Source organism: Pholis gunnellus (genome assembly GCF_910591455.1).
Source record: "Pholis gunnellus genome assembly, chromosome: 13".
Taxonomy (NCBI): Eukaryota; Metazoa; Chordata; class Actinopteri; order Perciformes; family Pholidae; genus Pholis; species Pholis gunnellus.
In genome coordinates, this window is record NC_136540.1 from 776,296 (window position 1) to 798,875 (window position 22,580).

Below are 22,580 nucleotides of genomic sequence, written 5' to 3' on the forward strand. Positions count from 1 at the left end.
CAAAATAAATACAGACATACATAATAAATGTAAGACATTTTTTATGTATGTGCTGATTAATTCCCAATATGTATTATATTTGTGTGTCAATTTCAGCCTTTTATTTATTTAATTTAAGTGTATTTTATTATATTCCTGCTGTAGTAGAAAACATTAGTTAATTAAATTAGTTGGATAAAGTACAGGCCACCGGGAGACCTTTCATTTATAAATTGTGCCGGTTTTGTGCAACTTTATTTTTCACTCGTTTAAATTTGGAAGCGACATCGCTTTTATTCTGAAGGAGTCGAATCGGATGTTGTTTACGTGACGTTTACCGGAACAGTCCAAACGTGGAACTGTTCTCCTCGCTACACCTCTGTCACTGGGTTATGACGTAAAGGTGTTTACGTTAAATCAGTAACCACCGATAAATGGATGTTCACCGTTTCTCTCAATATTTAGCTTTCCCCGGTTATCTCAGCGGACAGACGGGACACCGGGACGGATAAAGACCGACGAAGACTACGGTATCTCTTAACTTATCGATTATTGCTGATTAAGTCCAGTATATTTGTATAAAAGTGTCCATTTAAGAAAATAAAGCTACGTTGTAAGTTAACACTTAAGAACTAGCTAGTTAGGCTATATGAGCAGTTGGTGACCCAGAATGCAACGTGTCACCTCAGTTTTAACCAATCTGTAGTTCGCTTGTTAGCTTACATTCATCATTTTAGACCTCTTTGGTTGTTTGATGGTGAAACACTGAAGAGTTTAACTTAAACACGAGCTTCAACTCAGCAGGTCAAAGTCCTGATGAACCGGTAACTCATGAGTTCAGTTCACCTTCACGTCGTGCTCGTTTTAATTTAATTTAATTAACATTTACAACCCACACCACGTGAAAACTTGTGCAGGTGTTAAGAAGTGTTGCTGCAGTAGAATGAGGGGTTTTCTAAAGCTCAGAGACAATACCACGTTAGTCCACAGGGGGCGACAGAACCAACACTAAGTCAAAGTTCATCTGAGGAACTTAAAGTAAAACCACCGAAATATACTTGAAGCATCAGAATTAAAAGTCCTCCTCCTCTTCTCCTTTTTCTCTTCCTCCTCCTCCTCCTCCTTCTTCTCTCTGCTAGAGACCCAGGACGTATTGCTGGACCCTCTGGAGGTGAAGGGGGACTCAGGAGAACCAGAACCAGGACTGAGAGGGTCAGGCTGTCAGACCTGCTGCAGTCCACTGAGAGCTTCTCTAAAGGGAGTCTGGTCTGTCTTCATCAGGAGGAAGATGGCGGTGCAGCGAGTGGCGGTGATCGGTGCCGGTGCGGCGGGTCTCTGTGCAGCGAGACACATCCTGTCCAGACTGAACCGCTTCGCCCCCCCGGTGGTGTTCGAGCTCAGCAACAACGTGGGCGGAACCTGGTGCTACGACGAGCGGGTCGGGACTCACAGCAGCATCTACAGAGACCTCAGGTCTGTAACTGGTGCACTGATGTACTGGTGTCGTCATCAGTAAACTGGTTTTATGAATATTTATAGTTAACTGGTTCTTTTAGACTGTGGTACACTGGTTAGTGTAACTGGTTTCTACAGCCAATGGTACCAGATATTTTTCTTCTTCTGTCAGAGCTTTTGATTTATTGATTGCTGTTAAGATGTAAAGAGACGTTCAACAAAAATATCATGAATGTTTAACGACCCCGTCTTTAATCTGGCAACTTAAACTGAGTACTTGTACTTGTTTTAACAGTGTGCTTTAGTACTTTCACAGTAACAGTTGGTCTCCTCCCAACAGGACCAATCTTCCTAAGGAGGTGATGATGTTCCCTGACTTCCCCTTTGACCCCCAGCTGGACAGCTTCCTGCCCCATCAGGAGGTCCAGAGGTACCTGGAGAGGTACTGTAGGAGCTCCGACCTCCGACCTCACATCAGGGTGAGTCGCTCCACCTCTCAGTCTTTACTGTACTACATCTCAGAGGTACATGTTGTACTTTGTACTGTACTACATCTCAGAGGTACATGTTGTACTTTGTGTCTCTTTGTTTGTCAGTTCAACACATTGGTGGAAAAAGTGGGGCCTGTTGTCATGACGACAGAGGAGGAGAGCACGACATCATGGGAAGTGACATCATCTGATCCTTCAGGTTGTCAGAAAACAGAAACCTTTGACTCGGTCTTCGTCTGTTCGGGGTAAGACGTGTCTATATTAAGATAAATGACATTCAGTTCATTGTTAAGTTATTGACTTCCTGCTTCCACCTGGTGTCACCAAAACGCTGCAGTTGATGTGGATGTTGTGATGTTTGTCTTTAGGCACTACTCTGACCCTCACATCCCTCACATCCCAGGAATAGACCGCTTTAAAGGTACAGTCATTCATATTCACAGTCATCTACTGATACTGTGAGCTCTAACACTGAATGTTAGTGGTGTAACGGACCGTTAGGGATACGTACTTAATGACACAGTTTATTGTTAACCATCGGAGTGTAAATAAAGTTTTACTGTTAACAATCAGAGTGTAAATAAAGTTTTACTGTTAACATCACAGTGTAAATAAAGTTTAACGTTAACCATCAGAGTGTAAATAAAGTTTAACGTTAACCATCAGAGTGTAAATAAAGTTTTATTGTTAGCCATCAGAGTGTAAATAAAGTTTAACGTTACCCATCGGAGTGTAAATAAAGTTTAACGTTAACCATCGGAGTGTAAATAAAGTTTGACGTTAACCATCGGAGTGTAAATAAAGTTTGACGTTAACCATCGGAGTGTAAATAAAGTTTAACGTTAACCATCGGAGTGTAAATAAAGTTTAACGTTAACCATCGGAGTGTAAATAAAGTTTTATTGTTAGCCATCAGAGTGTAAATAAAGTTTTATTGTTAGCCATCGGAGTGTAAATAAAGTTTAACGTTAACCATCGGAGTGTAAATAAAGTTTGACGTTAACCATCGGAGTGTAAATAAAGTTTGACGTTAACCATCGGAGTGTAAATAAAGTTTAACGTTAACCATCGGAGTGTAAATAAAGTTTGACGTTAACCATCGGAGTGTAAATAAAGTTTAACGTTAACCATCGGAGTGTAAATAAAGTTTAACGTTAACCATCGGAGTGTAAATAAAGTTTAACGTTAACCATCGGAGTGTAAATAAAGTTTAACGTTAACCATCGGAGTGTAAATAAAGTTTTAACGTTAACCATCGGAGTGTAAATAAAGTTTAACGTTAACCATCGGAGTGTAAATAAAGTTTAACGTTAACCATCGGAGTGTAAATAAAGTTTTAACGTTAACCATCAGAGTGTAAATAAAGTTTAACGTTAACCATCAGAGTGTAAATAAAGTTTAACGTTAACCATCAGAGTGTAAATAAAGTTTTAACGTTAACCATCAGAGTGTAAATAAAGTTTAACGTTAACCATCGGAGTGTAAATAAAGTTTAACGTTAACCATCAGAGTGTAAATAAAGTTTAACGTTAACCATCAGAGTGTAAATAAAGTTTCACTGACTCAGTAGAACTTGTGTTTCTAGTCTCTGATCTCTGATCATGTTTCATTGTCAACAACCAATCAGAGGAGAGCTAGTAGCGTTAGCAGCACCACTAACGGCTAACCAACGGAGGTTCATTCAGTGACATCATGATGCCTTCAGGCTCTGCTCAGTGAACATGAGTACTGGCTGAAGCTACATTATAACGTCATCATGATGTGTTCACATGCAGTCTGTAATATGTAGTGTTGGTGATAAACATGAATAAATCCAGTAGTTTGAAGGAGATGTTTATGAATATGAAACAGATATGAGAGATGAATTATGATGTTTACCTTCCCTCTCTCTGTAGGACAGGTGCTCCACAGTCACTCGTACAGGTGTGCAGAGCCGTTCTCAGGTCAGTCGGTGGTGGTTTTGGGAGCCAAAGCTTCAGGACTGGACATCTCCATTGAACTGGCCGGGGTCGGTGCTCAGGTAACAAAAGATAATAAAGTTTAATAACATTATTAATGGATACACATAAGAGTCCACAGCGAGGCTTTTAGTTCGCAATCAGGGCTCGATATTAAGCTTTGCAGGTACTTGTCCAGATTGGAAAATGGAGGACAGAAAAACTATTTCTGAATGTTATATTTTTACTGTGTTACTGTCATCTATAGTATGTTTGTTTAGATATTTGCTTTGATTCAACATTATTTTTGGGTTTTTGTAGTTTAAATCATGTATTATAATCTGCTTACAGCTAGTGTTAGGAAGTTAAACATTCATCTTTAATATCTATTTCATATTCATGTGAAAACATCTCCTTATTAACAACTGTATGTATTCAAGTTCATTGCCTAAAACAATATTTTACATATTACATTTCAACACATCATGACAAACTTTTACTTTTTTTACAGTTTGGAGCTTGAACGCACCATAATGGAACTGAATGGAACCTCCTTACGTTAGCTGTTAGCTCGGTTATCAGCAGGACTGTGTTATGGAGAGAATCTACATAAACTAGCTAGTGTGAACTAGCTGACGTGTACTAGCTGACGTGTACTAGCTGACTAGCTGACGTGTACTAGCTGACGTGTACTAGCTGACTAGCTGACGTGTACTAGCTGACGTGTACTAGCTGACGTGTACTAGCTGACTAGCTGACGTGTACTCGCTAACGTGAACTCGCTAACGTGAACTCGCTAACGTGAACTAGCTAATGTTAACTCGCTAACTAGCTAACATCAGCTCTCATCCTGCCGATTTCAATGGATTTGTTGTTCACAGTGTGGTATTAAGAGGGATCTGCGACTACAAAGCATTAATGATCTCCCAATCGCACATTTTTACAGAATGTCGTCTCCTAATAAAGATGATATTTTTTGCTTGCTCTACCAGAGTTTACTTTTAAGCGTTAATGGAGTCCTGCAGATGTATCTCTCTCTCTCTCTCTCTCTCTCTCTCTCTCTCTCTCTCTCTCTCTCTCTCTCTCTCTCTCTCTCTCTCTCTAGGTGACTCTGAGTCACGGCCAGCCTCGTCTCACCTTTCCTCTCCCTGCCGGGGTTCAACAGTCCAGTCCGGTGGTGGCGGTCGAGGAGGAAGGCAGACTTCGCTTCCAGGTCACTAAAGTCCACCGGCACTGATGTGGAACGTGATGTTTCTGTTCCACAATATAAAAGAAACCCAGAAGCTCGTACACACTTTGTAACCAGCTCAGTAACTCTTCTAACAGATTAAAAGATGTTTCATTTACATGTGAAATGATTCAAACTGTTAAATCAGTTTTATTATTGATTGAAGAGGTTTAAACTGTGATGAGTTCAGCTGATATTCCATCAATGCTAACTCTAGACTAACCTTCTGATTCAGTCTGAAGAAGAGCTTTGTTTAAGTTGATTCCAGCTTGTTCTAGGATGCTTTTATTGTGAAACTCTTGACACTGAAACAGGAAGTTGTTCCTGTTTAAATCTAAGCTTCCAGCTCAGTTCTTCTCTTCTTGTTCATCTGTTGCTCAGAGGATCTTTGTCTCTTTGAACAGAGTTTTATTCTCCGTCTACTGAACTAAACATCTGTTAGTGAAGAGACTTCCTAGAGTTCTGGTCTTTGATGCTCTTAAACTGGTCTGATCGTCTCCTCTTGGTGGTTTCAGAGACTGGAACAACAGACGGGTGAGTTCCTGAGAGATTTAAGTTTATAGTATTCAGACTTTAATGACAGAATAAGAAAGAAAATAAATAAATGTGCAACCAGCTAAATCAAATGTAAACAATCAAGAAAAAGACAAAAGTACCAACACAACACAGTACAAATACTAATATTTTTTATATTTTCTACATTAAATCTCTCAGGAACTCTGTCTGTTGTTCCAGTCTCTGAAACCATCAAGAGGAGATGATCAGACCACTTTAAGAGCATCGAAGACCAGAACTCTCTGTAATATGTGCTTCATGTCGGTCCAGTGAGGCCCACCTGGTCTCTGTTGAACAGGTATCCAGTCTTTCTTCTCTCTGTTCACACTAAATAAAATGCTCTTCAAATGTTCCAGGACGGCTCTGAAGCCGCCGCTGACGTCCTGATGTTCTGCACCGGGTACAACTTCAGGTTTCCGTACCTGGACGGTCCTGAGCTGGGTCTGCAGATCCAGGACCACCTGATTTCCCCCCTGTACCGCTTCCTGATGCCCCCGGCCTTCCCCTCGCTCTTCTTCATCGGCTTGTGCAAGCAAATCTGCCCCTTCCCCAACTTCCACTGCCAGGTGAGCCCGAGAGTCAGCAGGTGGGATCTGACCTCCAGATATAACTGAAATACTCTGTCACAGTAAAGTGTAGTCTAAGTATTGGAACTGTGAGTGTTTTACTCTTTACTGGCAGACAGCCTCTTCACCGCCTCATTGACCCTCTCAGAACTCGGACTCGCTGGTTAGTTTGTGTCGTTGTTTCATAATTCATAATGACCCGATGAGGAGGTTTGCTTGTTGTTCAGGTCCTGTTCTCTCTGGCCGTGTTGGACGGCTCCGTCTCTCTGCCGCCTCGGGTCCGGAGGGAGGACGAGGCCCGGCGAGCTCTGCTGGAGAAGGCGGAGCGCGGAGTCCAGCAGCGCCACCTGCTGGTGATGCAGCAGCAGGAGCAGTGGGAGTACTGCCGGACGCTGGCTCGGGTCGCCGGCTTCCCGCCGCTGCCGCCCGTCGTGCGCAGCCTGTACGAGGAGGTGCGGGGACAGCGGAGAGTTCACCCACAAAACTACCGGAGACGCAACTACCGGCTGATCGGGGACGACCGATGGGAGCAGATCAATTGATCGATGAAAAGGTTCAACAGCAGGTGTAGAAATCATGGACACAACAGTGTTATAAACTTTATAAATATCACTTTCATACAAATAAATAAACACGTTTAAAAAAAGAAGTGTAGCAGATACGTTGATTCACTTCCATCCCGAGGCTAAGCCCCGCCCCTTCTGTTTGACCACCATGTGACTTTAGTTCATAGAGAATATGAAGAGTAGTCAAAGACAGATAATTATTTAATCCTATTTAAATATTCCCATGAATTACTCGTACGATGTTAATCAATTTAAAAGATATTTTTGCCCGTTAAGAAACGCCAACATGGCTGTTAGCTTGACTTGCTAGCTAACTTAGCTTAGATGTTAATTAAACATACCTGCTAAACATTAGCATGTTAGCATTGTCATTCTGAGCTTATTAGCATGCTGATGTTAGCATTTAGCTACAGCCTCACAGAGCTGCTGTCATGACTGCAGACGGTTAGCGATGTTTAGTTTCTACACAGGTGTGTGTGTGTGTTAGATATTTGTGATTAATCAGTGTGTGTGTGTGTGTGTGTGTGTGTGTGTGTGGATCCGTTGCATTAAACATGAACGAGGCCGAGGACAAAGACAGCTGACGTCATCAGACTTTAATCCAGATATTTCGCCACAAAACTTCAAAATACACAAAATAAATGACATCACAGACTGACCTGAGCTCAACAACAACATCACATGAGGGAGATACATTCAGACAGTGACATGGCTGCCGTTCAGTGTTCAACATTTAAAGGGGAGCGACACTAACATTTATTACAACGTTCCCCTTTAAGCCTCTCAGGTGGACAGAAGTGTTAAATGTTAAAGTAAAATGTTTTTCTGCTTCAATCGTCTGGTCGCCCATGAGCTCTTGTTTATTTGATATTTTATGATGTATAAAAGATTATGAATATGACTTAAAAGGGCCTTTGTAAGAAGCCACATAACAGAGTTCATGTCACACCTTTCTCCCATTTCTACACGGTTCTTCTGTCAAATGAAGGTGAAAAAAAAGATAATATAAAAAATAATTGTTAAAATAATTATTACATGAGGTCTGAGTTCAAGGGTACGAATTACTAAATCAGGAGAACAACCAAGAACCAAGGAATTAAATGAGGTATCAAAAGTTCGGTCACATTTAAAATGTTGAAACGGATGAAAATGGATTTAATTTTAAAATGATTTTATTGAGAAGTGTATCTTCTTGTTGGTATCGTTGATGTTTCATTAAGTATGTTTACGTCAAGATTTTCTAGAAAAATGCAAAAAAATAAAAATATCACAAGAAAAGTGAGATGTGAGTGATGAGACTTCCTCACATAAATACATGAAACCAACACAAATAGTTTGTCTCCTTTAATCCCTTCTTCTTCTTCTTCTTCACCGACCAGCTGTTTATATTTATGATACTAACATTCACACAACAGCAGTGGACGGAAACAAGACTTCAGTCAGGTTTTATTTTTGCAGATTGTCTGGAAATTTGTTTAAAATTTGCTCTAAATTGGACGGATCGACGTCCCGGTATCACGATCCCCGTCACTGAAATCGAGCCACTTCCTGTTTAACTGCTGGATTCTTTCACTTTATGAAGGAACCTTCTAGAAGATGACCCTCGAGGACTTGGACTCGTTCTCCATGTGCACCACCCTTTCCATCTTCTCCGCTGCCTCCTGGTCATCCTCTCCCGCGCCGTCTTTCTTCAGGATCTTCAGCGGCCACCAGAGGGAGCCGCCCCGGTGGTCCCGGCGGACGCCGTGTTCCGCCGGCCAGCAGCAGGGGGCGCCCTTGTCCCCCGTCAGGAAGTACAGGAGGGCGTTGAGCCAGGCGTTGCAGGACGCCAGCGGCCGCGTGACCTTGTAACAGATGGAGACGGTCTTCATGACGTTGCAGCCGCCCAGCTGCCCCCGCCGCAGGAGCAGGAACAGCGTCCGGGTCACGTGGAAGGGCAGGAAGCAGAGCGCGAACAGCAGCGTGATGGTCACGATGGTCTTGATGGATTTCCGTCGCCGCCGGATGTAGTGCGAGTACTGCGACCCGGAGATGGAGACAGAGGTTCTCTCTCGGTCTCTGGCTCCCTCCGTCGGCCCGTTTCCCACCGGGCCGTCCTCCCCGCCCTCGAGCGAACTGGGAGGCGAGCGCAGCGTCTGAAATATCGTCCGGACCACCTGAGAGTAGCACCAGGCGATGATGACGAAGGGCACGAAGAAGCCCAGCAGGTGGAGAACGATGCCGTACGGGACGTAGTCGGCGAACTCCTCGTCGATGGCGTCGTCCCAGCAGTTTGTGTATCCGCCGTCGTCCTCCAACTGAGACACCGTAGTGTTCCCGCCTTCCCTCGCTCCTCCGGGACCAACGACCCCGCCGCCTCCTCGCCGGACGTATCCCGTCTGGGCGAACCGGAAGATCGGGCAGGTGAGGACGAAGACCACCACCCACACCAGCGCACAGGTCCACTTCACCATTCGCTTGCTCTCCAGAGTGATGGTCCTCATCGGGTGGCAGATCCCCAGGTACCTGTGGACGCACAGCCAGAGGTGAGTCCGAATCAACCGCATTGATCTCATTCTTGTTCTAGTTTTAAAAAGTCTAAACCGAACAGACTCTATTCTAGACTATTCCTAGCTCCAAACTACAAAAAATTGTGAATCTGAGCAACAAACCGAACTGTAGATGACCGAAGAGCCCCCCGAAAAAATACTGTTAAAAGGTCTGCAACCTAAACCCGGCTCACTCGTCTCTGAAGTCAAATAGTTTCCCAAACATTTCAACCAGTTTCTGATTAGCTCAGAGGTCAGGAGAATCAGCTAGCTTGCTACATTAGCCTCATTAGCATGTTTCGCAGTGTAAGTGAAAGTTCAAACGGAGGTATTGACGTGACCCCAAAACTCTTCCCGGCTGATAAAGAGTCGCTGGATCAAAGACCTCCGTTAAGATAACGTTACATTTTGAACATAGCTAAGCTAGCGAGCTAGCAAGCCAAGCTAACAGTCATGTTGGATTTGGTGATGTCCATTGTACCAGACGAGAGACGAAGTCCACTGATTCAAATTAAAATGATCTATTGAATAGACAAACACAAAAACATTTGTCTCTAGCCGTTGACGACTGTACATATTTTATTCTGAAATTAGGTCCCACGGTTGACACCGGAAGGGGCGGGATTTCGCCTCTCTTGACGGACACGCCGTCACTGAGACGTGCAAAGGTGACGCTTGACGGATAAGTAGAGCTTCAAAGATTGAAGCTTAGTGTCAAGCTGCATTGTTTGACGCATCGGTGTGACAATGTGGTATCGGCTAAGAGCACCTGTGGAAACGCGTTGGCGTCCTACCTGTGCACGGAGATGCAGGTGAGGAAGAAGATGGAGCAGTAGAGGTTGAAGTAGAAGAGGAAGCGGACGAGGCGGCACATGAAGTCCCCGAACACCCATCGGTCCCTCAGCATGTAACTCGCCACCAGGAAGGGCAGCGACAGACCGTACATCAGGTCGGTGGTGGCCAGGTTCACCATGTAGATCAGCGAGGTGTTCCAGCGCCGCCCACCGCTGCTGCTACCGCCGCCGCTACCGCCGCCGCTACCGCAGCAGCCGCTGTGGTGGCGGCAGGAGCGCAGCAGCACCACCGAGTTAAGGGTGAGGCTGAAGAGGAAGGTCAGCGAGTAGCAGACGGGCAGGAAGACGTACTTGTAGGATTCGTCGATGCTGCAGGACGACGGCGGGACGGACGAGGTGGGCAAGGTGCTGGAGGTGTTGGGATGGTTGCTCGCCGCCGCCACCAAACCCATGTCTGGAGTGGAGATTTGGCTCAATCCCATGATGAACCTCTGAAGGCTATTTCTGTTGGGGCTGGATGGGTTCAGGTTCCTCTGGCGTCATCTCAGCTCCTCACCGGCTCACCGACGTTTCCTTCATTTGTCCTTCCTCCGATCGATCCGTCTAATCTCAGTCTGTCCTCGCCGTGGACTGAACCATGTCTCTGGTGTGCAGAAGGAGTTTCTGTGACCAGGAGGGGGGGGGGGGGGGGACACACACACCGTCATTAGTTTGGAAAACCTTGTTCACAATGTACCGCCGGCGTTTTTGCTGATGAAGACTATGTTTCGCTCAATTAGCCGCTCAATCATTAACGAAGCCTTCCGGAAACCTCCCTCCATTCATGTAGCCTCCGTGTACGGCGGGTCGGCGGACTCCTGCAGCTGTTGGTTCAGGGGTTAAAGTCCCAGTGAGATGAAAAATACACTTTCCAGTTTTAATCTTTTGTTCATTCAAATATACATTCATATACTGTACAAATATTAGGAAATCAGAGTATTTTTACATCAAATCTCTTCTGTAAAACAAATGTTTGATGTTCCGTTCTGCATTTGGGGCGTTAAAAACAATAACATCTCCTACGTAGTTACAATTTGAAACATTTTGAAACAATTTGAAACGAAACAAAAAAAAGCTTAAAAACGATTTGGATACATTTAGTAAAAAACATCATGGTTTGGCTAAAATGATGAAACTGACTCAAACCAAAATCCCAACTAAAGTACTAGTTTCACAGAAGACACTTAACGGACCCGTCCACCAGCCAGACCTCCTCCTCACGAGGACTTCAGTGAACTCATTAGAACATTATTTGTGATTCGCCAAAAACAAACGTAACTCACGTTACAATACGTTCCCCTTGAAATCGCAACACAATGCTCAGAACTCAGTGAGCAAAACTGATTTCATTTCCAAAACCACGTGACCGAGGTGAACGGGTGGTACAGCAGATAAACGTTGACGTGTTTTCAACAGAGATGCGACTCTCACACTTTGTAAGAGACACAAATTAACGTCACGAGAGTAGAAAAACCGAACTGTCTTACTGGACAAAGTGAAATGTGGACACGTATAAAGACAGAACACATGATCTGATTTAGGGCGAAGGATGTGCACATTTTCGTTACACATTTTGTTCACTTTTTTGTTTTTTCTCTAAAACAACTATTGAATGAAATCATCATTCATGGTCCCCTCAGGATGAACTGTAGTGAAAGCACCCTTTAACCAATCTGAAATTATTTTTGTCCATTATGTGTGAAAGGAACACTATATACTCTCTCTATAATTTATATTTATTTTATGGAGATTTTTACTATTATAACAGTTTAATTGAGCAACAATAATCGTTTCTGTGCTCCCTGGATGTATTTGAGAGTTTCCTGTTATCCACATAAGCAAACATTAACAATCTGACGTTTGCATTTTCTCCCTCTCAACATTTAAAAACGTATAATCTTCTGGGACTGTTGCTCTGTAGCTCTTCTAAACCATTTGGTTCCTTTAGTTCAGTCCAAAACCTAAAGACAGAGAAAGTAGAAAAGCAGCGAATCCTCACTTTGGAAACCAGTCAAATAATTTGCATTTCTGCTTTAAAAAAATCACTCAAACATTTTTCTTCTGTTTTTAAAAGAACGCAAACATTATAATCTGTCCAGTTAAAGCTGTTTAGATCTGGATTACAGCCGACCCCCCACCAGGGTCCGATCAGACCTACCTTCAGTCCTCCGCGTCGTCCGTCCCGTCCGGCGTCTTCGGCCTCTTGTGTCTCGGGGCTGAAGGGTCTCTCCGGGTTCTTTCTCCTCTGACCTTCAGCTTCTCTGTAAATAATTGATCAGCGTTCATTCAGTCAGAACTGCAGGAATGAAACTCAATACAGGGACTGCAGAGGAGGAGGAGGAGGAGGAGGAGGCGTTTAATAGGACACACCGGCTCTTTTAGCATCTGAGGATTATTTAATTTAACATACAAAGTTGACGGCTTTGCTCTGAGATCTTCTAGATTTCACGTCTGCTAAATATTCATCAAATCAACCTCGTTGTGAATAGATGCAGGTTAGCTTGATGCTAACGCTGCTGTGAATGTGTTAACTAAATGCTTTTATTTATTTTACATCAGTATTCTGACATGTAGAGACACATTAGTGTGTTTGAACGATGTGAAGGTGTGTGAGTGTGATCAAACACAATCACAGGTCAGACAGCGTGCAGGTAGCAGAGGAATGAATGAACTCTGACATTTATTAAAACCTTAAATACCTGCAGGAACAACTCTTTATGTGACTTATGAATTATAAATCAAACGACAAAAGCACAAACTTTCACTTTATCGCGGTGTGTTTTTTGTTTTGTTATGTAAACAAGTAGAGAAATCACACATATATATCCGTGCGTTATATATATATAACGCACGGATATATATGTGTATGTTATTAGAGTGCTACACAATATATTTCATTAAAAGTTGCTCAACAAACAATAAAGGAAAAACCAAAATACATTTTGTTACATTACATTAAAATATATTTCACAATTAATGTTTTACATTTACAAATACATTTGTAATTCATTTTATTTACATTTGAAAAAACAACATTGGCTTTGTCAGGAAATACTGTTCTTAATATCTATTGAAGTCTTAAAAGTTTAAATACACAAAGTTTCCTTCACAGTTGATGTGACGTCACACACCAATGAGACACATCTGGATCAAAATGTCTTTTAAATGATCTAAATAGCATCTGTGTGTGAAGAATAAAACTTCCTTAAAGTTTATATTTAGGTGGCGACATAAACAATAAAACAATCCGATGAAGGCAGCAACATTAATACGCTCTGCTGTAATCAGTGGATTATTCCTTCAATGTGTTGGAGTAAACAATGACTGTACCTGAAGTGTTAAACATTGGTTAACATTTAAATATTAATATGATAGATTTGTAAATTAACCCATTCCTGTCCTTAATATTAAACATAAACGTGTTACTTTTTACAGTTTGTATTTTAGGTTCAGATGTCATGAATCAAAACTCTAAATAAAAGTGTATTTCTCCTTTTGCCTCTAAATGTCAGTTTAAAATATGAATTCAGTTGTTCTTGTCTTGCTACACAAGCTGTGCGAGTGTTCTGTTCCCTTCTTATAACGAGCAAAAGTAAAAAAAAAACACAATAAAACTTAAATAAGATAAGTTAGTTTCCCTCATTTGCATATAAATGTCTGGATTTACGTCCAAGAAGCAAAATCCTTCTTTAGTCTCAGTAACACATCTGGATGTTTCTCTTATTTAAAGAAAACAACCTGAAAGCTTTCTGAGCTTTGTATAAAACAAAGAATGTGTTTCCTACCTGAGAGGAATCTCTTCTGGAGCTCAGACGTACGAACTCTAAACACTAGATTGTTTTAACACGTACGCAAGCATGCTTTCTATAAATCATAAACTCCACATTGATCCTGTTCTGACATGATTAAAGTGTGGCTAACGGCTAACGGCTAACGGCTAACAGCTAACAGCTAACGGGACCATCAGTACACACTGCTGAGTACCTCTCGGCCGCTGCTCTGTGGCTCACTTTTACTGTTTTATACGGTGTGTTTGGTTAACAGCTAACAGCTAACAGCTAACAGTTAACAGCTAACAGCTAACAGCTAACAGCTAACAGTTAACAGCTAACAGCTAACAGCTAACGGGACTACCAGTAATCACACTGCTGAGATCATCGCTGCAACTCAGCCGCTGGTCCGCGGGCAGACAGCTTGGTGTTGATTTAGTTTTTGGTGGAGATCTGTACTGTGTTCACCTTTGTCGTTTAATATTCATTAACTTGAGCTAATCCGCTTCATCAGTACTGTGGGTGTGTTTTTATCAGATCTGATTGACAGCTTGATATCTGATTCAAAAGAAATGTGGAAGATTTACGATTTGACCAAATCAGCGACTTTAGATTGTTGTTGATTGATTGTTTTGTATAACATTATGTCGCCCCAACATGTCCTCTAATGATGTCGATCGTACTTTCATGTGAGCTCAGTTGTCATTTTGAAACCATCCGTCCATTTCTTTTGCCACTTGCTCCGGGTCGTGGTCTCAGAAGGATCCCTCAACGTTTTCCAGATCCTCCTAGTGGATCCCAAACCAGATGAGATATATAATCCGTCCAGTGTGTTCTGGGTCTACCTCTGGGGTTTCTCAGAAAACCTCTTAAAGTAAAGACCGCTTCCTGATTGTTATTGTGTCATGTGACTCGCAGCGTTCTCCCTCAATACCGGATCAGTTTAAAAACCCGCGTCCCCATTAAGACATAGAAACATGGAAAATATGGTCCCGGTTGACAAATGACCAAAGTTACCTTTTAGTAGGTGGACCGTGGAGATCCGTCTAGAAGACGTTATAAATGCAGGAGCTGAGTTGTGTCTTTGTTTTTGATGTTTACGAGTTCTTCGCTCATCAGAAGCTGATTGGAGATGGTGCTTCCAACTCTTTCCAGGTTACTTCTTCTCTTCGCTCATAATTCTTTGGACTTGTGTTGAAAAGCGTCTCAAAGTCGGAGCGATGCCGTCAGGAAGCTCTTCCTCTTATCCAGACCCCTCCAGTCGTATCGCCCTCTTTGTCGCCCCGAACGCTGGTGATTTGTCACTTTTGCTAAATTAGCAGCTCTGCTAACGTTTAGTTGGGGTTAAATGACTCTGGGGGGACGTGGGGGGGGGGCTGACGTGGACCAGCAGCCGGACCTGGTCCCAGAGTGGCCAAATGTTAAGGCTGATGTGGAGGGGGTCCTAGTCTGTGGTCCTGGTTGTTAGGTCAGGTCCTGGACGTCCAGCAGCATGGCGTCCTGCTTCGTCCTCAGCTGGTCTCGTACCACCAGGTGGGTCACCAGCTCGGAGCTCAGAGCTGGAAGAAGAGCAGCGAGACAAAGACTCAACCATGTTTCATCTGAATGTTCTGCTTGCGTTACTCGGGACGGTTGGACCGTGGGACCTTTTGGGTTTATTTGCCAAAATAACCAGATCTAGCTTTAATTTATAAGCAATAACTCAGTAAAAAAGATGCCAAAATAACGACATAATGATGTTGATTTGTAAAAAGTCTGAATTCACGCTTCGTCAGGTCTGTCCGCAGGACGACAAGCAAACATTCTTTTAATTGTTCGTTTTCTTGATGGAGTTTGGATCTATCGATGCTAGGCTATGCTAACATTGTAGCTGCTCCATCATAAATACAGTCACAACGTTATTGTTTGTACCATAGACAGTCTATGGCTCAACTTAGACAAATGTGAATGACGCGAATAATACGTAGTTGCATTGACTTTAGTTAGATAAGTGATGTCATTTTGTATTCTGCTGTTTTTTATTTTTAATATTTTATGCTTAAATTCCAGTTGAAATTAAAAATGCCTTTTTAACCATTTTAAAACACATCACCAGTCATTTTATGCACCTATTAAACAATAAATGTAAATTTACAAAAAAATCTAATCCTTTGTATTTTTATGTCAAAATCCAATCATCTTTTCATCTTGTAAAACAAAACATTACTTTTCACTGGGACTTCAAACGTGTTTTTATTTTGTGTTTCTTTCATAACTTTTAAGTGTTTGAATTTAAATGTGTGACGTTCCTGGTCGTCATATTTTGGTCCTTTGACAAACATTCTGATTCACATCTCTGACTGTCTTCTTTCCCACAACAGCGACAGCTGAGGCTCATGGGTAACGTAGTGTTTATATTCAAACTAGTGGTCACAACATCGACATCTGGATGAGGAGGTTTCATAGTGTTTATAACGTGTGTGTGTGTGTGTGTGTGTACCGTGGACGTCCTGTTGAAGTGATGCTCCCAAGCTGCTGAGCTGCTGCACTGAACGCTCCTTCAGCTCCCAACGCTCCAGATGTTTCCGCTCGGTAACACAGCTGCTGCTGGCCAGACGCTGCAACACACACACACACACCACATTCCTTCAACAAGTTTTCTGTTTCTCTGTTAATAACATTTCTGTGTTTTTGTCTTTTTCTACCTCGTCCTTCTGCTCAGCCAGCAGTTTGTCTCTCAGCGTCCTCAGGTCGCTGGCCACTTCCTGTTTCAGCCCGGCGGCATGGCAAACCTGTAAAGAGATATGAGGTCAGTGGATTTATAAGTGCTAAATTCCGACGTCAGATCATATCTATAATTGAGGGATTGCCTCCACACGGCTCTCAATATGGTGACGTTTCAGCTGACAGAGCTAACGGTGTGACCCAGAAAGCTGCAAAATCTGTTGTTCTTCCTCCCTCCAGCGCCATAATTTGACGTGACAGTGACGTAGTTGGAGGTACAAGAACGACCAGTGAAGAAGTTTTGTAGGATGCTTCATTCATGGTAATTTAACATTGATTGAGTATAAAAGCAAAGTGGAACGCTAACGATATGAACATGGAGGAAGTGTTGAGTTTGACTGGTGAACAGAGGAATATTAAAGTTACTACAAGAAACGTTTTGGCGGCCCCTGTGGACTAAAGTGGTAGTGTTTCTGAGCACCAGAGTTCCTCACAGTAACTTTAAGATACATTAGAAGATAAAGGTCTGGTTCTCTACCACTGAGCTAAATAACAAGAACTGACTGTACGCTGCACTTTAGTCCTGTTTCATTCTCATTTAACCAGATTGATCCTGACTGTCAGCAGTAATGATGAATTAACACAGTGGACCGGACAGAAAGAGACCTTCTTGTTGCTTCCTTCCTCCTCGTCTTCACTGTCGCTGTTGTTGATGAAGCACAGCTGCAGGTTTCTGTGGTTGTGAAATCTGTAAAAAGATAATAAACAAACAGGAAGACAGTTAGTGTTTGGTGGCACTTTTTAGGGCTGCAAAAAGGATTTAATTATCGATGATTTTACACTATGGTTATAAACCATGGTTATAACCTACGATTATAAACCATGGTTATACACTATGGTTATAAACTATGGTTATAAACTACGATTATAAACCATGGTTATACACTATGATTATATACTATGGTTATAAACTATGGTTATAAACTATGATTATACACTGGTTATAAACTATGATTATAAACCATGGTTATACACTATGATTATACACTATGATTATACACTGGTTATAAACTATGATTATAAACCATGGTTATACACTATGACTATACACTACGGTTTTACACTATGGTTATACACTATGGTTATACACTATGGTTATAAACTATGGTTATAAACTACGGCTATAAACTATGGCTATAAACTATGGTTATACACTATGGTTATAAACTATGGTTTTACACTAGTTATAAACCATGATTATACACTATGATTATAAACTACAGTTATACACTATGGTTATACACTATGATTATACACTACGGTTTTACACTAGTTATAAACCATGATTATACACTATGATTATACACTACGGTTTTACACTAGTTATAAACCATGATTATACACTATGATTATAAACTACAGTTATACACTATGGTTATACACTATGATTATACACTACGGTTTTACACTAGTTATAAACCATGATTATACACTATGATTATAAACTACAGTTATACACTATGGTTATACACTACGGTTTTACACTACAGTTATAAACCATGATTATAAACTACAGTTATACACTATGGTTATAAACTATGCTTATACACTACGGTTATAAACTATAGTTGTCTCATTTATCATCTCCTCAAGCATTAGTTGCTGACAAACACTATATTCTCATGAAATGTAACATTGTTGTAAACTGTTTATTATTCTGGTCATTTAAATTAATACTAAAACCATGAACATCTGACTTCCTGAACTGCAGAAACGACACAGAGTGGAATCACAAACTAAACAAAAACTGAACATCATCAGTTAAAACTGTTTTACTAATATATATAATAAATAAAACTGCATTACCGTGAAGTGACGACGGCGACTCGACACCTCCTACAGTCCTCCTCTTCCTCCCAGACGTCTCTCCACACTCCCCCCTGACTCTCCTCCATCCTCACCCCCGCCCCCCTCTGCAGGGAGACACAATCATCACAATATTATCATTTAAACTTGTTTTATTACAAATGTAAGACTACTCATGATTTTCCTCAAACCAGCAAATCCAATGATTTTCTGTAAATATACTTGTGTAGTTGATAATAATAAAATAGTAAAGTCTGAGCTCAGCTCTACAGAACTTCTCTGTGATGACAACAAACCAACTGAGACAGAGATCATAACAAAGATCTCCAGAGATTTCACTTGGGTCAAGCTCCAAACACAACGGATCCTACATTTCCCACAATGCAACGCTAAAGCGTCAAACTGAAGCGATAGAGACGTGTTTTTCCTGCGATCATTGTTTTATTTTTGTTTGTTTTCAGCAGAAACGAGTTGATAACATTTACATATCATCACCTTTTAGCTTGGATTTAAGATCAAATAATAATTATATTTAAATAACAAACACTCTTCAGGGACAAAGGAGGACACTGAACCTCATGGGAAATGTAGTCTTCATGGCTGACCTTTGACCTTTCCCTCCTCTCCAGCTCCTGTTTCTCCAACTCAGCTATCCGCTGGCTCAGGTCCTCCCAGTGCATGATGGGAAAACCCTGGGGGTCCACAGAGGACGCTGACGCCACTGCTGCGATGTGATGATGAAGCTCTTCCTCCTCCTCCTCCTTCTCCTCGACCATCTCTTTCTCTCCCTCCATCCTCCTCAAACAAACAACAAGATCAACAAAGAGTTTCAACAAAGACATGAGATTAAAACAATAAAAACAATGATATTGAAATACATTTACTATTACGTCAACGTCATTAGTTTCACTTTATTTAATATTTAATTGAACTTCAAATCTTGCAGACGAAGACAGTTGTGCAACACTTGATACACTTTGTAGAAACATATGCTTGTGTCATTAATGCTTGTGTCATTAATGCTTGTGTCATTAATAACCATTAATAAACCTGCAAAATAACACTTTCACTGACGCACGCATGAGTCAAAGTGTTATTAAAGTAATTGAAGTGACTTTTATTGAGTTTAACTAGATGTAAGCTGTTATTAAACTCTTTAAACCTCTTAATACTAACACTGAGATGTGACAGCGTGAACAAAGGAGTCATGTGAAAGTTAAAGAAGAAATAAAGTGATCTTAGTTTAAGGTATAACTTGAATTCGTACATAAATTACATAGAGATTAAAGTCTTCTAAACTTATACAAACATATATATACATACGCACACATTATATATACATATGTATATATATATATAAATGTTGGTGTGTATCTAGATATACAAAGTCATTTATAAAGTAATAAAAACGCAATAAAATTCAGTTTCCAGATTGTCAAATGTTTATTATAATTATTTTCTGATCTTATCTTGACAGTTTACGGTCCTCCTGTTCACAGATAGAGTTTTTATTAATTATTGTCGTGGTCACAGACTTCTTTAAAGTTTGACATACTAATCTTAAATCTAGATTAAAGTTGTTTAAACTCTCTCTCTCTCTCTCTCTCTCTCCCGTTCCCCGCAGAAGACAGCCCCTCTCTGCCCGCTGTTGTTTACCAGCAGCGTGGTACACCTCGGAGGGTTTTTACCCGCCTACCAGTCACATCCAGACGGCCCCGGATCCCTCCGACATGTCGCCGTCCGTCACTTCAGCCCGTCGGCTTCGCTGTGGGGCTGAACCGCGGCGCGAAAGCTGCGGACGTTTTTTAATGAAACATTAACGGAAAAGTTGTTAAAAGTGTCCTGAAAGTTGTTTAACTCCGTCAGGAGGAGGAAGGACCTCCCCTCTTCCTCCTCCTCTTCCTCCCTCCTTCCTCACCCTCACTCTTCCTCCTCCTTCCTCCTCCTCTCCCCCCTTCCGCTCTTCCCACTTTAACCTCTTGGCTTCGGCAGAGTGACGGAGGCCTTTAAACGGTTAAAACAGCGGGCAGCTCCCGCTACTGGTAGTTAAGAACAGTAGTAGTACGTGTACTTGATGTAGTAGTAGTTTTAAGTACGTAATGTATAGTAATATGTAGTATTACACTAGTAACAGCCGAGGGAGTACAGTTTTTATATTTAGATGAACGTTTTCCGGCCACAAAAGAAAATGAATAAAATGTAAAGATGGCGGATTTAGAACCGTTAAAGAACACTGACATCAGAGACCGAGTCCCCGCTTATTCTCACGCATATATTCATTAAATGAGGTATATTTTTCTTTAAATGTAATCACAATACTGTTAACAAGCTACCTTAGTTAATAAGCGTGTTATTTATTTATGTATGTTTATTGTGTCGCCAACTTCCGGCCGTTTAAAAATAAAAACAGCTGCAGTGACTTTAAAAATAATAAAACTAGAGTATGGCTTGATAATAGTTCTAATAAATTACACTGTATGTACATTTTACAAGCTTATAAACAATAGTTATCGACTACATTCAGTGAAATGATCTCAAACTCTTTCTGCCTGTTCTGTTTGTTTCATCTTAATATCAAAATCTGATCATTTACTTTTTTATATTGCATCGTAATCTTTTAGAAGAACTTAAACCAATATTTGACAATTTCTGCCTTTTTTAAACTTGAATTATTTACAGATTTACATAATACAGTACATATACAGTTATATTATTGTTTATTATATGAGTTATATTATTATTATTTATTATATTATTTGAGTGCCAGGTCTCTGGTCCAGCTCTCTGGTCTCTGGTGCAGGTCTCTGAACCTGGTGCAGGTCTCTGGTGCAGGTCTCTGGTCTCTGGTGCAGGTCTCTGAACCTGGTCTCTGGTGCAGGTCTCTGGAGGCAGTGAAGGGGTTACAGAGCGTCTCGGTGTCTCGTTTCACCATTTTTTGGAGATGATGACTCAGAGCAGATGAAGGATTTGAGGATTCTGTGAGAAAGGCAGGTTTAGTTTTACAACAACAAAGAAAACCCCAATAATAATAATATATAATAATATATAGTAAATAATATTAATATTAATATAAAATATTATTAATAATAATATATTTCTTTACATTTTTAAACAGTAACAAAAGGTTAAACAATTTAAAATGAACAAATTCCAAATAATAAAAAAAGGGATACAATTCGATAATTTAAACAATTATAAAAACAAACAAAATAAATGAAGATATTAAACCAAAGTGTTGTATTGGTGCTATTACATGTTCTGTTAACATCATCATTAGTAGTTTAGAGTCCTAACAGGAGAAACGTTAATTAAACAGTTAATTAAACAGATTTTATTGCTTCACTCTCTCACTCCTCCTGTCGCTCTGCACTGCAGTATGCAGTATGACCGCAGAGCGGCGCTGTTTCCACAGTTTGGTGAACTACCTCTATTTGAGTCAAGGAGACTCTGTTATGTTGTGAAAATCTTTCAAACTGTTAATTCTACAGTGTTTCCGGGACTCTTGTGGAGGTCTGCTCGGTGGACGGAGTCTCATGAGGACTATGTGACCGGCTCAGGTGCGACTTGTTCGGGCAGCTGCTTTAGATCTTCTGGACTGGAGTTTGTTTTTTTGTATTGCAAACCCAAGTTAGCTCAACAGCTAATCCCTAAAAAGTCACGTCACCTGCGCGGACTCGGAATTAAAAAAAGTTTCACGGTAGAGCCGAAGACCGACGGGGGAGTTTTAACGAGACGCCATTAAAAAAAAAAAAAAACTTTGTCACGAGTGTGTTTTTGTTCGTATCTTATTTTTCGCTGCTCGCTGAGAGGCCTGCGGGTTCAGGCTTCCACCGGGCTTGAGTTAGAGCCCGACGCCGCCGTCAGTAGGTCGGAGGCCGGCTGTTGGCGCTGCCACCGCCACCGCCGGGCCTTACGGACCACGGGTAATGGAACGGATGGAAGTGGACCAGTGCGCAGGCGCAGCTGGCGGGGCAGGGGGCGGGGCACTCCGCAGATCGAACAGCGCCCCCATGATCACCAGTGTCAGGTGAGTGGTACTGCACCCAAGTGGGACAAACTCCATTCAAAAATATATATCTTTTGAATTTGCCTTGTTTATAGGA

General features: G+C 41.4%; 4 protein-coding genes across 6 annotated transcripts in view; 2 read left to right on the forward strand and 2 right to left on the reverse strand.

Moving 5' to 3' along the window:
* The first annotated feature begins 373 nt into the window (after positions 1-373).
* On the forward strand, positions 374-6,818 carry LOC306704648 (uncharacterized protein). Of its 2 annotated transcripts, none has more exons than XM_079171090.1 (9): positions 374-509; positions 1,261-1,452; positions 1,775-1,913; positions 2,031-2,170; positions 2,294-2,346; positions 3,821-3,945; positions 4,968-5,075; positions 6,002-6,211; positions 6,439-6,818. In XM_079171090.1, the coding sequence occupies exons 2-9, from the start codon at positions 1,268-1,270 to the stop codon at positions 6,751-6,753; spliced, it is 1,275 nt and encodes a 424-aa protein (XP_079027216.1). In that variant the 5' UTR covers positions 374-509; positions 1,261-1,267; the 3' UTR covers positions 6,754-6,818. The 2 variants fall into 2 exon arrangements, with proteins under 2 accessions (XP_079027216.1, XP_079027215.1); XM_079171089.1 differs by having other exon boundaries at positions 391-509; positions 1,119-1,452.
* A 531-nt stretch (positions 6,819-7,349) lies between these two features.
* LOC306704646 (P2Y purinoceptor 3-like) lies at positions 7,350-10,581 on the reverse strand (the record flags this gene model as incomplete). Its single annotated transcript, XM_079171087.1, has 2 exons — positions 7,350-9,282; positions 10,100-10,581. The coding sequence occupies 2 exons, from the start codon at positions 10,579-10,581 to the stop codon at positions 8,367-8,369; spliced, it is 1,398 nt and encodes a 465-aa protein (XP_079027213.1). The 3' UTR covers positions 7,350-8,366.
* Positions 10,582-12,843: 2,262 nt separating this feature from the next.
* LOC306704656 (schwannomin-interacting protein 1) lies at positions 12,844-18,577 on the reverse strand. Its single transcript, XM_079171099.1, has 5 exons — positions 18,478-18,577; positions 17,278-17,359; positions 16,593-16,679; positions 16,388-16,505; positions 12,844-15,467 (listed from the first exon to the last, which is right to left on the reverse strand). Exons 1-5 carry the CDS (start codon positions 18,564-18,566, stop codon positions 15,373-15,375), a joined length of 471 nt encoding a protein of 156 aa, XP_079027225.1. The 5' UTR covers positions 18,567-18,577; the 3' UTR covers positions 12,844-15,372.
* A 3,326-nt stretch (positions 18,578-21,903) lies between these two features.
* The window catches only part of LOC306704654 (P2R1A-PPP2R2A-interacting phosphatase regulator 1), a 10,876-nt gene continuing 10,199 nt past the window's right edge, over positions 21,904-22,580 (forward strand). For both annotated transcript variants that reach the window (XM_079171096.1, XM_079171097.1), the window contains exon 1: positions 21,904-22,504. In XM_079171096.1, the coding sequence (XP_079027222.1) occupies positions 22,404-22,504 (101 nt within the window). In that variant the 5' untranslated portion in view covers positions 21,904-22,403. The remainder of the gene's footprint in view (positions 22,505-22,580) is intronic.